At 50.1% G+C, this 13,133-nt stretch overlaps 1 protein-coding gene across 2 annotated transcripts; it reads left to right on the top strand.

Moving 5' to 3' along the window:
* The first annotated feature begins 3,430 nt into the window (after positions 1-3,430).
* On the top strand, positions 3,431-10,093 carry LOC112106964 (zinc finger protein 2 homolog). Of its 2 annotated transcripts, none has more exons than XM_024200468.3 (3): positions 3,431-4,405; positions 7,806-7,904; positions 8,260-10,093. In XM_024200468.3, exons 2-3 carry the CDS (start codon positions 7,841-7,843, stop codon positions 9,882-9,884), a joined length of 1,689 nt encoding a protein of 562 aa, XP_024056236.1. In that variant the 5' UTR covers positions 3,431-4,405; positions 7,806-7,840; the 3' UTR covers positions 9,885-10,093. The 2 variants fall into 2 exon arrangements, with proteins under 2 accessions (XP_024056236.1, XP_024056235.1); XM_024200467.3 differs by having other exon boundaries at positions 8,257-10,093.
* Positions 10,094-13,133: the final 3,040 nt, after the last annotated feature.

The raw sequence follows: 13,133 nt of genomic DNA, 5'->3' as shown, positions 1-13,133 counted from the left end.
TATATAACCCTTTTGCTGATTTTTAAAGTGTTACATAAACAGGACAGATGAAATATTATCATGTAAAGCAACCATAAACACATGAAAAGACCTCGGTTTACAATTTATGATTAAAACTCTACTATCTACACAATATACATAGACCTAAAATGTAAAAACTTAAATATCTTAGAAACAGTAGCCACTCAGTTGTTTTAATTGTCATATTTGAATTCAGCACATCAAAATACATAATAAATAGCACATTTTATCTCTGAAGCAGACGACTTCTCAAAAATTGTAGACCAGTGTAGTCACAGGCTTTTTCCTGCTCAGGACTCTTGGAAACGCTCCCTTCGGATCTTCCTGAGCCCTTCCCTTGTGGTGCCGCTTGCTCCAGACCTGCCTGCAGAGGATTCTCTTCCCCGTTTTCCCTCACCATCCCGTAACCTGCTGGGATAGAGGATCCAGACAGGAGTCACTCCCTGTGCTGGTGGGCATGGGAACCTGAGAGAGGGGAATGGGGAATAGGGCCGGCTCCAGGCACCAGTGGAGCAAGCACGTGCCTGGGGCAGCACATGCTAAGGGGCAGCATTCTGTCCATTCTTGGGGCAGCAGAGTCCGGGCAGTTTTCTTTTTTTGTGTTTGGGCCGGTCCGGGGGGGGGGGGGGCGGGGGCCGAGCGGCTTTTTTTTTTTGCTCGGGGCGGCAAAAATGGTAGAGCCGGCCCTGGGTGCTAGATTCCCTTTCTGAATATTAGCTAAATCTGGAAAGGAAAAGTCAATTTCTGCTTCCATGGCTCAGAAGTGGAAATCCTCCTAGGTGCCTGGTACTGTATCTAAAGCTGCCCAGGTCCTCTAGTAGAGCCTCCCCTCCCTTACTTTTCATTTTAAATTCTAGTGGGATCCACGTACCTCCCTTGCTAGGCTTCAGATAGAGAGGTGCACTGTCCATTTAGTCCACCCAATTCTTTCTTTGGGGGCTGCAAGGTGAGGTCTCACACACCAGTATCCCTAATCCAGTCTGGGGATCAGAGTAGCAGCCGTGTTAGTCTGTATCCGCAAAAATAACAGGAGTACTTGTGGCACCTTAGAGACTAACAAATTTATTAGAGCATAAGCTTTCGTGGGCTACAACCCACTTCTTCGGATGCATATAAAGTCTGGGGATGTCTTCTGAAGGGGATAGATGGGCCAAAGCCTTCTACTCCTTGGGCATACTTGTTCCCTGTTTTAGGGTTACCTACCATACGTCCAAATTTTCACGGACATGTCCGGCTTTTTGGATTTTAAATAGACGTCCGGGAGGAATTTGTAAAACTCTCAAAAGGTCCGGGATTTCCCTCCCAATGTATAGCGCAGCGCAGCTGACAGGGCGGCCTGGCCGGATTGAGCCGCTCGCATTGGGGACTCCAGCAGCCAGAGCCCCACCCCTGCTCCCCCACCTCTCCTCCCCTGCAGCCTCAGCGTGCCACACCAGCAGCACTCTGGGGGGACGGGGCTGGGCACTCTGGGGAGCGCAGCAGCGTGTCTGGCTCTGCATGGAAGCAGACACGCTGGTCTGAGCGGCACGGTAAAGGGGTCGGGGGGTTGGAGAAGGGGCATGGGATCCCGGGGGGCAGTCAAGGGACAGGGAGCGGGGGGGTTGGATGGGTCGGGTGTTCAGGGGGGGCTGTCAGGGGCCGGGGGTGTGGAGAGGGGTCGGGGCGTCAAGGGACAGGGAGGGTTAGATGGGTCAGGGGTTCTGGGGGGGGCCCTAATCAGGGGACAGGCAGTGGTTGGATAGGCGTGGGAGTCCCGGGAGTCTGTCAGGGGGCGGAGGTGTGGATAGGGGTCGGGGCAGTCAGGGGACAGGTAGCAGGTGGGGACCTAGGGGGGCAGTAGGGTGTGGGGGTCTCAGGAGGGGGCAGTCAGGGACAAGGAGAAGGGAGACTTAGATAGGGGGTGGGGTCCCGGGGGGCAGTTAGGGGCAGGGGTCCCTGGAGGGGGCGATCAGGGGACAAGGAGCAGGGGGAGTTGGATGGGTTGGGGGTTCTGTGGGGGGCAGTCAGGGGGTGGGAAGTGGGAGGGAGTGGATAGGGGGTGGGGCTATTCCCCCCTTCCCCGTGAAGTGTCCTCTTTTTTGAATGTGGTATCCCTACCGTTCACAGTGCCACCCCGTTCTAGCAGTGAGCTCTCCATTCACAGCAAGCCTCCGCATGAGGTCTCAGCTCCCTACCTACCTCCCCCTCCCTTTCCTGTTGATAGCTGCCAAGGGAATGCTGGGAAATGTAGTTCTTTCCTTGCTCCAGGGCTGGCTCTATAGGCAGGGAGATAACCAAGGAACTACAGCTCCCATGCCGCCCCTGCAAATGTGCCGCCCCAAGCACCTGCTTGCTTTGCTGGTGCCTAGAGCCGGCCCTGTGAATACCCTCAAAATTCAGGAGTGCTCAAGCTCAGTTTGGGCAGCTGTTACTTTATTTCTCCCAAATAAAATATACTGATCCACTGTAACTTGCTGTAGAAAAAGTAGGATAAAATAGAGCAAGAAATGCTTCCCAGTAGTTATTAGGACTGGAATTGCTATTTTCAACAGTCATTGACTTTTTTTTTTTAATTTTGTTTGTTTAAAAGGAAGACAGCAATATTGCATTGGCAAATTCCCCATAGAAACGAAGAGTGGAACAAAAGAATAATAAAGGCACCTCAACTTTTCTTCATTTATGTAGGACAGTCTTATAATATGCATCCAGATATCCTCCAATCACACAAGCTGAAAATTGTTCCACTTTACTGCAGTTCTGTAACCATATGGGAACCAATCCTGTCTGTGTTCTGTGCACATCCAAAATTCCTGCTGAATGACCCGCCCTGGGAGCAAGTTACCAGCGACCCAGGGCTGGGGCGGCAGGAGGGTGTAGTTGGTGGGGGTGGGGGGCAGGGCTGGGGCAGCAGGGGGTGCTGGGTGGGGGGGGGGGGGGGCCCAGGGCGGGGGTGGGGGACAGCCAAAAAAAATTTTGGTTGGGGCGGCAAAAAACCTAGAGCTGGCCCTGCCCAGCCCCAAGGGACGAGCCGGAGCTCTCTGCCTGGGAGTGGATTTTATAGGAAAAGAGGAGATTCCAGAGACCTCCAAATAAAGGGGTCTGGGCTGATGGGCACCTAGCCCCAGGGGCTGCTCCGAGCCCTGGCTGGCAACAGGGGACAGGTTTCTCTGCGGCTCTGTCTCTGGTTCGTTCGCGCTGGAGGTTTCTCTCTGTTCAGGCAGGCGAGAAGGGTTCTGGCCGGATTCCCCCCTGTGCCACGCTTCTGCCCTTGGGGAGCGCAGGGAGGGGAGCTCATTAGCCGCAGTCGATAGCGGGCCCTGGCTGTTGCTATGGGAGGGGGCGGGGCGGGAGGCTGCTGCTGCTGCTTTCTGCATGCAGGCTGCACTTCCTAGGTCAGACACTGTTGCTCCATCCGGAGTAGCTGCTCCTCCCGTCCCCTCCCCAGCGGGGTCTGTGCGGGGAGAGCCCTTTCCTACCGCCCCTCTGTGTCCAGCCGGAGGGGGGGACCCATCTTTGCTCCCGGGCGGGGATCTGCGAATCTCAGCGCTGCTGCCCCCCTGAGCGCCTGCAGGAGCCGAGCCAGCTCCGGGAGAGCAAACGCCCCGACCCGGGCCAGGGACCGAGTCTCCCAGCCCGAGGGGAGAGGAGAGACTGGACGGGGCAGTAGGAGCAATAAGGGGGTGTATACAGATCTCTAGTCAGATCCTTAGGCGGGGGGGTGGGGGGGTTGAACCTGTTTGACCCACATCCCAGCTGAGTGCTAACTACTGGGCTCTGAGTCATACAGTGGGCACCTTCTCCTCTGGGTTTGGAACGGGACCTGGCTGAGGCATGCTCTGAGCACACCTAGCAGATCAGGCTTTGCAGGGAAGTAAGGCATTCACCTGCCTGGCTTAGCCTGGTTCAGGGATCGTGCTGGGGCTCAGAAAGGAGATAGTGTCTGGATGCCTAGAGGGAGACAGCGGTGTGCGTGACCAGAACAGGAACTTAGGCAGCTAGAGAACTTTTACAGCAGTAATTTAGATGTGCAGTGAGAGCGGGATTGTATAAAAGTGGCACCTGAAACTGGGACGTAGGCACCTAAATCTGAGCCAGTTAGCTTATCTGAATGATTACACAGGCCCAGGAGGAGGCTGTGAACTTGTGAGTTTAGGAGAGAGTGCCTGGCTGGATTAGCACCCGGGCTCACAGAAGATGGATGGACAGGAAGGGTTAAAGATTTGTACTTTTAAGTTAATGAAATAAGCCCCACAAAGGAGGAATGTTGGTCTGAGCATTCTGGTCTGGGAGTAATCATTGCAAGACGGCAAGAGAGCAAGAAAGAGCTGCAGGACCGAGCATGCCACCAGGGGGTGGCTCCTGGGTGGCACACCATCAAGCATAAGAAAGCCAGGAAAGGCCACAGGTAAGGGACCCCTTGTGGATCTTTAACTGCCCCCTTTTGCTTAAGCATAAAGCATTAGGACACTGTGTTTTATTACATGGTCACATATTATCTCTCAGAACTCATTGTCTCAGGAAGTTGTTGAGGCCAAGAATTTAATAAGATTCAAAAAAGGATTGGACATCACACTTCAGGTCTGAAGCCAATTTTTGGCTAGTAGAGACCAGGAAAAGACCTAATATGGGGTACATTATCCCACACAGCTACATCATCCTCTGAAGCAGCTGGTGCTGGCCATTGTGAGAGACAGAATATTGGGCTAGGTCCATACCTGAGTCTGATCCAGTCTGGAAATTCCTATGTTTGTATTATACACTGCAGGGTTTTTTCCTACAATCTTAAATGCACGTGTGTGACACCCTGTAATATAACTCTGTCACCTGGCATGCCAACAACAACTTCCCTGTGGCCAAAATCTTTAGTGAAACAGATTTGTCATATGATCACTTCTGTCTTCTATAATTGTGTAGGCAGTGATTAATTTGTGCCGGGGCTGAGCCCTGGCACCTCGAGGCTTGGCAGTTCATAGCTCCGACACCTCTGGGCTCCTGGCCAGCAGCCGCAGCTCTCCAGTTGCCCAACTCGGAAGGCAGCACCACCAGGGCCGCCCAGAGGATTCAGGAGGCCTGGGCCAAAGCAATTTCGGGGGCCCCTTCCATAAAAAAAAGTTGCAATACTATAGAATACTATATTCTCGTGGGGGCCCCTGTGGGGCCTGGGGCAAATTGCCCCACTTGCCCCCCCCCCTTTGGGCAGCCCTGAGCACCACTGCCACCAGCAGCACAGAAGGAAGAGTGGCAATACTGTCCCATGCCACTCTTAGTTCTGTGCTGCTGCTGACAACAGTGCTGCTTTCAGAGCTGGGTGCCCAGCCAGCAGCCGCCACTCTCCAGCTGCTCAGCTTGAGCCCTGGCACCTCTTTCATTACAAATTAAGCACTGGGTGTATATCGTTAATTATTATGCTGCTACATGTACGAGCAGGATTTCTGTCCCTCTGGACTCAGATACACTTCTGCTGTGATAACAAAACCACCCCTCAGAACAGAGAGTTGCACTAACAGCCTGGATGCCTCCTTTTCTGACACCAGTATCCCCTTCTGACACCAACCTGGCCCCTCTGTCAAGCAGTAGCAGTTGTCCGAGGTCTTGCAGGTTGGCTTCACAGTGGGGGAGAAATCAGTGATTATCCATGAGGGTTTTCAGCCAGCTAGTTTTCATCACACATGGGTGACTCAAGGTAACATGCTGTGGCCACTGAACTTGAGCTATACCAGGGGTAAGCAACCTATGGCACGCGTGCCAAAGGCGGCAGGCGAGCTGATTTTCAGTGGCACTCACACTGCCCGGGTCCTGGCCACCGGTCCGGGGGGCTCTGCATTTTAATTTAATTTTAAATGAAGCTTCTTAAACATTTTAAAAACCTTATTTACTTTACATACAACAATAGTTTAGTTATATATTATAGACTTATTGGAAGAGACATTTTAACGTTTTTAGCAGGTATTACTGGCACGCGAAACCTTAAATCAGAGTGAATAAATGAAGACTCGGCACACCACTTCTGAAAGGTTGCCGACCCCTGAGCTATACCAACGTACTTTTAAGTTTGAAATCGGTCTGTATACACTGTAAGGGTAAATTGCAGTACACCAATCCTGACATGAGAAGGTCAAACTGCATGCAGGGCAATCCCTTCTCCTAGGAATCTCAACCCCACACCAGTTCCCAGACAGCAGCTCTGTCTCGAGCAGACTGTATTTAGAGAGCAATCTCTCCTGCTCCTCGCGCAGCTTCTCCTGTCCCAAAGCTGCCTCTACTCCAAACCTGGCATAATCCAAAACTAACAAAGCACAATATATCATCCCAAGAGTCAAAACTTGCTCACATGCCTAGGAAAAGGGGTTGGAGACTATGTGTAACAGTGCCAGGTTTTGTTATGAACTTTATTTGCCTCTTTCCTGGGAACTGCCCTGAAATGACCCTCATAGAGTTAACAGTAACTTTCCCAAAGCAGTGAAAGGAATTGCTTTAAAGTATTTATGCTTTTAGCTTCCAAATTTAAGCTAAGGTCCTTCTAGGAGCTGACAAATGCACATGAATGTCTTCCTAGCTGCTAACTGTACACCAGAATAGAATACCCTGTAATAATAGGTCATGCTTGTGTTAAATCTATCTTAGCTGACCATTTAATGGCACACATTTTTAAAAAGTGGCCTCACTGGTAGCCTCCGTTTTTTAGGAACCCAGCTTGACACCTTGGGCAGCCACAGTTCCCATTGGCTCCAGCACCTCTTAAGATCCATAACCGTCTCACCGTGGGCACTTGACATGTGAGGTACTTGAAATCTGTGTCCCTGGAAGTGCAGCAGCCTTTGGGGCTGAGCAGAGCAGCCGAGGTTGCCGAAGGTGACGTGCTGTGGCCAGTGAAACTAATAGGGTTTGTCTACACTACGACATTAGGTCGATTTTATAGAAGTCGATTTTTAGACCTGGACTGTGGGTTCCACCAGAGGGGAAGGTCTCTGGGCAGTTCCCCAACCCACATGGTGGATCAGCAGAGACTACAGGGATTGTTCTCCTTCCTTTTCCCCCTGCTGGCCGGTGATGAGGTTATCTGAGTAAAACAGCAGATTTGAGCCACGAAAGTGGCCAAACTGAGGGCTGCCATGAATCTCTGAGGCGAGCAAATCCGCCAATAAGCGCAGGACCCACCAAGGTAGAGGAGGAACTTTGTCACAAATTATTGTGAGGCAGGTCTCTGGTCTGTGTCCTACAGTAGGTCAAACTAGATGATCACAATGGTCCCTTCTGGCCTTGGAGTCTATGAACAGTGGAGGGAGGGGAGATCTTGTACAGAATTGTCAGAGCAAAGCTCTTAGGCTTGCAGAATGCAACAAGAGGCTACTTAACATCCACGTCCTCACCCGGGAGCATCTGGTTTTAAGGAACTTGCATGAAAAATCCACACTCAGAAAACAAACTGGGATTCTCTCTTTTGTGGGCAGGAAGCCTTGAGCCAAGCTAGCCTCGTGGCGCCAGTGGGACCTGGAGGGGGGGGTTGCTCTGTATTTCATAGATCGTGTGTGCTTTAGAATGCTCTTTTGGTTCCCTGCCTCTCCTAACGTCAGACGAAGTGACCATAATGATTCCTTCTGGCCTTAAAATCTACAAGGGGAACAATACATTCCTCAGCAGGCATTTGTCTCTCACAAAGGGTCTCCATGACCAGGTTCCTATCCGTTCGGATCCCATGCCCCTCAGCATGGAATAGGGCTGGGTTAAAACCCCGTATAACACCTTATTGTAAGGAAATGGAATAAACCCTGATTTCAGTTGTTTGTGTGTTTTCTCCTGAGCAGGATTACTCATTGACAACTCCAATCTGAGCTCTCAGATGGAACAAGGGAAAGAGCTGTGGGTCCCAGATCTCCAGGGCTGTGAGGAATGGGAGATTTCAGGTGAGGTTAAACTAACTTGGTAGCCATCAGCAAGTGAAGTAAAAATGAGGGATTCCCACCAACACCCCATGTGTTCCCCCAGTTCTGCCTTCCCCGGGACTGTCCCCCACAGGGGTCGTATCCTCATCGCAGATGTCACTCATCATAGCTTCCCATCCACCCTGCCTGACAGCTGGAGTGTTTGGGTGGGAATGTCCCTTCCCCCATTTCCTCCAGGGGATTCATCTCCTGATGTTCCAGTCTCTCCATTTGTTATTTGGGTTTGTTCCCCCACTTCCTGGTCCCCTCTCTGAGGTTCTCTGTCTCCTCGGCACAGGGAATGACTCCTGTCTGGATTCTCTCTCTGTTCCAGCAGGTTATGGGACAGTGAGGGAGAACAAGGAGGAGACCCCTCAGCAGGAAGGTCCCGAGCAAGTGGAACCACCTGGGATGTTATTGGGAAGAGCTGAAAGGGATGTTTCCCAGAGTCATGAGCAGGGAGAAGCCTGTGAGAGTCAGCGCAGGCTGGAGAAACATCAGAAAAACCAGCCAGGGAAGGGAGAGAGAAAACCCACTTGCTGTGGGGAAGGACTCAAGAAACCAAAAGACATCTCAGCCTGTCAGAGAGAAGGGAAAGGAGGTGAAAATAGAGATACACACACTGTGTCTGGGAAGAGCTGTAGACAGAGCTCAGAACTTAGTGTTCAGCAGACAATCCACCCTGGAGAGAGGCCCAATAAATGCCCCGACTGTGAGAAAAGCTTTAGCCAGAAATCAGCCCTTGTTAGACACCAACGGCTGCACACGGGAGAGAAGCCCTACAAATGCAGTGACTGTGGGAAGAGCTTCAGCGTGAGCTCACACCTGATCACCCACCAGAGACTGCACACGGGAGAGAGACCCTACAAATGCCTGGACTGTGGGAAAAGCTTCAGCGAGAGCTCAAACTTTATTCACCATCAGAGAATCCACACAGGAGAGAGACCCTATAAATGCCCCGACTGCGGGAAACGCTTCAGTAACAACTCAGACCTCACGAGGCACCGCCGGACCCACACGGGAGAGAGGCCTTACGAGTGCCCGGACTGCAGGAAGAGCTTCAGTATGAGGTTCCATTTAGCTAGACACAAGCACGTGCACGCAAAGGAGGAGGAGATGGAAAGCTCCCCCCTTCTCACACATCAGAGACTTCCATCGGACGAGAAGCTCTGCAAATGCCCTGACTGCGGGAGAAGGTTCAGGGACAGCAGAGGCCTCGTCACACATCAGAGAATCCACATGGGGCAGAAATGCTATCAGTGCTCCGACTGCGGGAAAAGCTTCGGGGTGAGCTCAGCTCTTTCTGAGCACCGGAGAATCCACGTGGATGAGAAACCCAGCGTCTGCCCGGATTGTGGGAAATGCTTTCTTCAGAGCTCAGAGCTGCTCCTCCACCAGATTAGCCATGCAGGGGGGAAGCCCTACACATGTGAGGAGTGTGGTAAACGCTTCGCTCAGAGATCGAATCTCCGGGCGCACCTCAAACACCACACAGCTGAGAAGCCCCATAAATGCACCCAGTGTGGGAAGAGCTTTGTCAAGCACTCCATCCTGGCCAGGCACCAGATCACCCACACGGACCTGAAACCGTTTAAATGCTCCGCGTGCAGCAAAAGCTTCACTCAGCTCTCCAGCCTCACGAGGCATGAGAGGGTCCATGAGGCAGAGATGCTCTCCGAGCCCCCTGACTGGATGGCAGAAATGAACCATACATTCATCGATTCCAGTGGGCGGGCGTGGAATTGGGCTCAAGAGTACCCAGCTGCCCGGCTGTGGGGCGAGGAGGCAGCCGTAACCAGCCCCAAACTGATCAGTGACCCGCGGCCTACACCTGGTCTGGCAAACCCCAGGCAGGTCAGGGGAGACCTCAGCCAGCCCCTTTTAAGTGCTGTTGAACTGGCTGCTGAGCTACCAAGCTCTTCTGCCTCCTGCCAAGACAGTGCATCCATCTCCCTGGACTGAAAGATCCCCCGTCCCCTTAACCGCTTCCCCAGGCCACCAGCCTCAGGAGCCACACTAGAGGAGGGCATTGCGGCTGGGATTTCCCGAGACACCCAGGGGGCAGGATTGGAGGTAGTGGGAAGCAGAGAGGGCCAGCTGGCTGCTAGGGGTATTAAGTGTCTGGGGACTGGGGGTTAAGGAATCATAGAATATCAGGGTTAGAAGGGACCTCAGGAAGTCATCTAGTCCAACCCCCTGCTCAAAGCAGGGGGAGGATGGGCAGGGTTAGGATGCTGCATTCCCCTCAGTTGGAGTCTCAGCATCTCTGAAAGCCAATCCTGATACTTTTAATGACCACCATTAGTCACTTGCGCCATCACTTCCTGGTAAAATCTGCTGCTTTTTCCCACCCTTTGGGTGTCTTCCCCACCCTTCTTTCCAGGTGTCCCTCCCCTGCCTCTGTATTTCTCCTTCTGTCTTTCCTCAGCATGTCCTCTGCTGCAGCAGTTCATGCAGTCATTACTCCCTTTCCCCCCATCCCCTCTGCTACAAGGACAAGCAATGACACAGTCGGGCTGGCATGTACAGTGCCATAGGGATTTAGCGTAAACCCCACCGCAAGAGGAAAGGGGGCGGGGCTTTCTGCAGACACCACTGAACCAGACTTACCTCGTGTTTGGAAGGTTCCCTTCTCTAACAAATGAAAGCTTAGATTCTGCAGGATCTGGATATGCCAGGGGAAGCACACAAACACTTCCGGCAGCTGGATGTTTGATACTGCTCTCTTACATACAACGATTATGGTCGGTATGGAAATGCTTAAGCCGACAGATAGAGGGATGTGTATGGAGAAAATAGATAAATAGAAAAAAGACTCTCCCAGGGACCAATAAAAGATCGTTCCCTCTTGAATATTTTCTAGAGCTTGTTGGAAGGATTGGACTCCAAGTATAATTTTACACCGTTAAAGAAGACCCAAGTATCTTGCAGTGTATTGTAAAAAGGATTTTTCATTAAAATTGAAGGGGGAAATGGTTGGAAAGTTACTTGAGTTAATCCAGTAGCAGGAACCTTTTTGTAGTTGATGGGTATCTTTCTGTTTTATACTTTTTTATTTTAAACTGCAGGCATATGTGGTTTGAGAAAGCTCCCAAGGGAAACTTTATAAATCAAAATAAAATAATTGTATGATGGCTGAAATGCTGGCACAGCTCCTTAGGGACTTATCAAGGAAAGGGGTGTGTGTGTGTGTATACGTGTGTACATGTACACAAAAGATATACCTATTTGAGATGGGAAAGTAACTGAAACTACAGTAAAAGCTTTGTTATCTGGCATGTTGGGGGAATAGGAGGTGCCAGTTAATCAAATATTCCAGTTAACTAAGAGTTATACTTACAATGGAATACCAATTTTCACAGAATTAGAATACAATAAAATGAATAAAGTATAAAATAGTAGACAGGTACTCACCAATCCAGTAGTAGTACTGCACTGCAGAGTGGTTGGTTTCTTGAAGCACTTAGGTGTAGACAGGTAAAATTTTCTATACAGTAGGTTATCTTATGACACTACATATCACTAAGGGCAGCGGATGGCATACGCCCAGAACACAAAAAATCCACTTAACACTAAAACTATACTGAACATAATTTCATCTTTCTTTGATGATTCAGAAGGCACTTCAGGATCTTGCAGTGCCTCAGGATCATCATTATCAACATCAATTATCATTGTAGATGTAGAAGGTGTAGGAGATTGGGCTAAATCTGTAATGACCCTATGACACACCCTGGAAGCTGCTTTTTTGAATAAATATCTGATATCACCTTGCTGACTTGTCTTCTGCCTCTTTTGCATAAAAGTAGAGTGTAGAATGTGCAATTGCATAACCTCCTGGGCAATATACTAGTCCCAGTTACTAGATTGAAGATTTGTATTGGGAGAGATCAGAAATGCCGGTTAATCGCGCTTTCCTGTTGGTAAAGTGCCAGATAACACAGTTTTTACTGTAATTGATAATGAAATAATAAAAATAAATATACAAAAAGCATTAATACTAATAAACCAATGTCACAGGAATATTAACAGGGGAATAACATTATACAGTAACTCCTCGCTTAATGTTGTAGTTATGTTCCTGAAAAATGCAACTTTAAGCAAAACGATGTTAAGCGAATCCAATTTCCCCATAACAATGAATGTAAATGGGGGGGTTAGGTTCCAGGGAAATTTTTTTCACCAGACAAGACTATATTTTAATATATATATATACACACATAGACACCGTATAAGTTTTAAACGAACAATTTAATACTGTACACAGCAATGATGATTGTGAAGCTTGGTTGAGGTGGTGAAGCCAGAGGGTGGGATATTTCCCAAGGAATGCCTTACTGCTAAATGATGAACTAGCACTCGGCTGAGACCTCAATGGTTAACATATTGTTGTTAATGTAACCTCACACTCTACAAGGCAGCACGAATGGAGGGAGGGGAGACAGCATGGCAGAGAGAGACAGAGACACACCCTGTGTGAGAGAGAGAGAGACGCACGTTGCCCCTTTGTAGGCTGACGCCCCTGTAAGTACATTGTCTTTTTAAGTAGATTAGCAAGTTGAGACAGAAGCTGCTGACAGCAAGCTCCCTCAGTCCTGAGCCCTGTAGTGTCATTGTCGCCGCCCCCCCCCCCGTGGAGATAAGGTACAGGAGATGGGGGTACAGGATTGGGGGGGAAGGTTACTGTACAGGGTTAAAAAAAGAACTAGATAAATTCATGGAGGATAGTTCCATCACTGGCTATTAGCCAGGATGGTCAAGGATAGTGTCCCTAGCCTCTCTTTGTCAGAAGCTGGGAATGGGCAACAGGGGATGGATCACTTGATGATTATCTGTTCTGTTCATTCTCTCTGGGGCACCTGGCATTGGCCACTGCCAGAAGACAGGATACTGGGATAGATGGACCTTGGTCTGAGCCAGTACGGCTGTTCGTATGTTCTTGCTTCTCTTGGCCAAATTACACCAGCTCCCATGCACACCTGTAACGTCACAGGCATTCACACTCCAGCTCCCATGCCTTCCTCCAGCTCAGCCATAGAGCTCACAGCTGTGATGTCACAGGCTTGCATTTCACCAGGAATCAGATGATGGCTAAACGAGTGGGGGTGCCATTCTGTGTTCTGTGCCCTGAAAGAAGCCAGATTATCACCAGGAAGACAAAGGCAAATTAACCCAAGGAGTCAAATACCTGGAGGAGGGGTATTTCTTGGG

This window comes from Terrapene carolina, unplaced genomic scaffold (assembly GCF_002925995.2).
Source record: "Terrapene carolina triunguis isolate 2854851 unplaced genomic scaffold, T_m_triunguis-2.0 Scaffold448, whole genome shotgun sequence".
Taxonomy (NCBI): Eukaryota; Metazoa; Chordata; order Testudines; family Emydidae; genus Terrapene; species Terrapene triunguis.
Note: the sequence above shows the minus strand (reverse complement) of the source record. Positions and strands in the feature narration are given on the sequence as shown.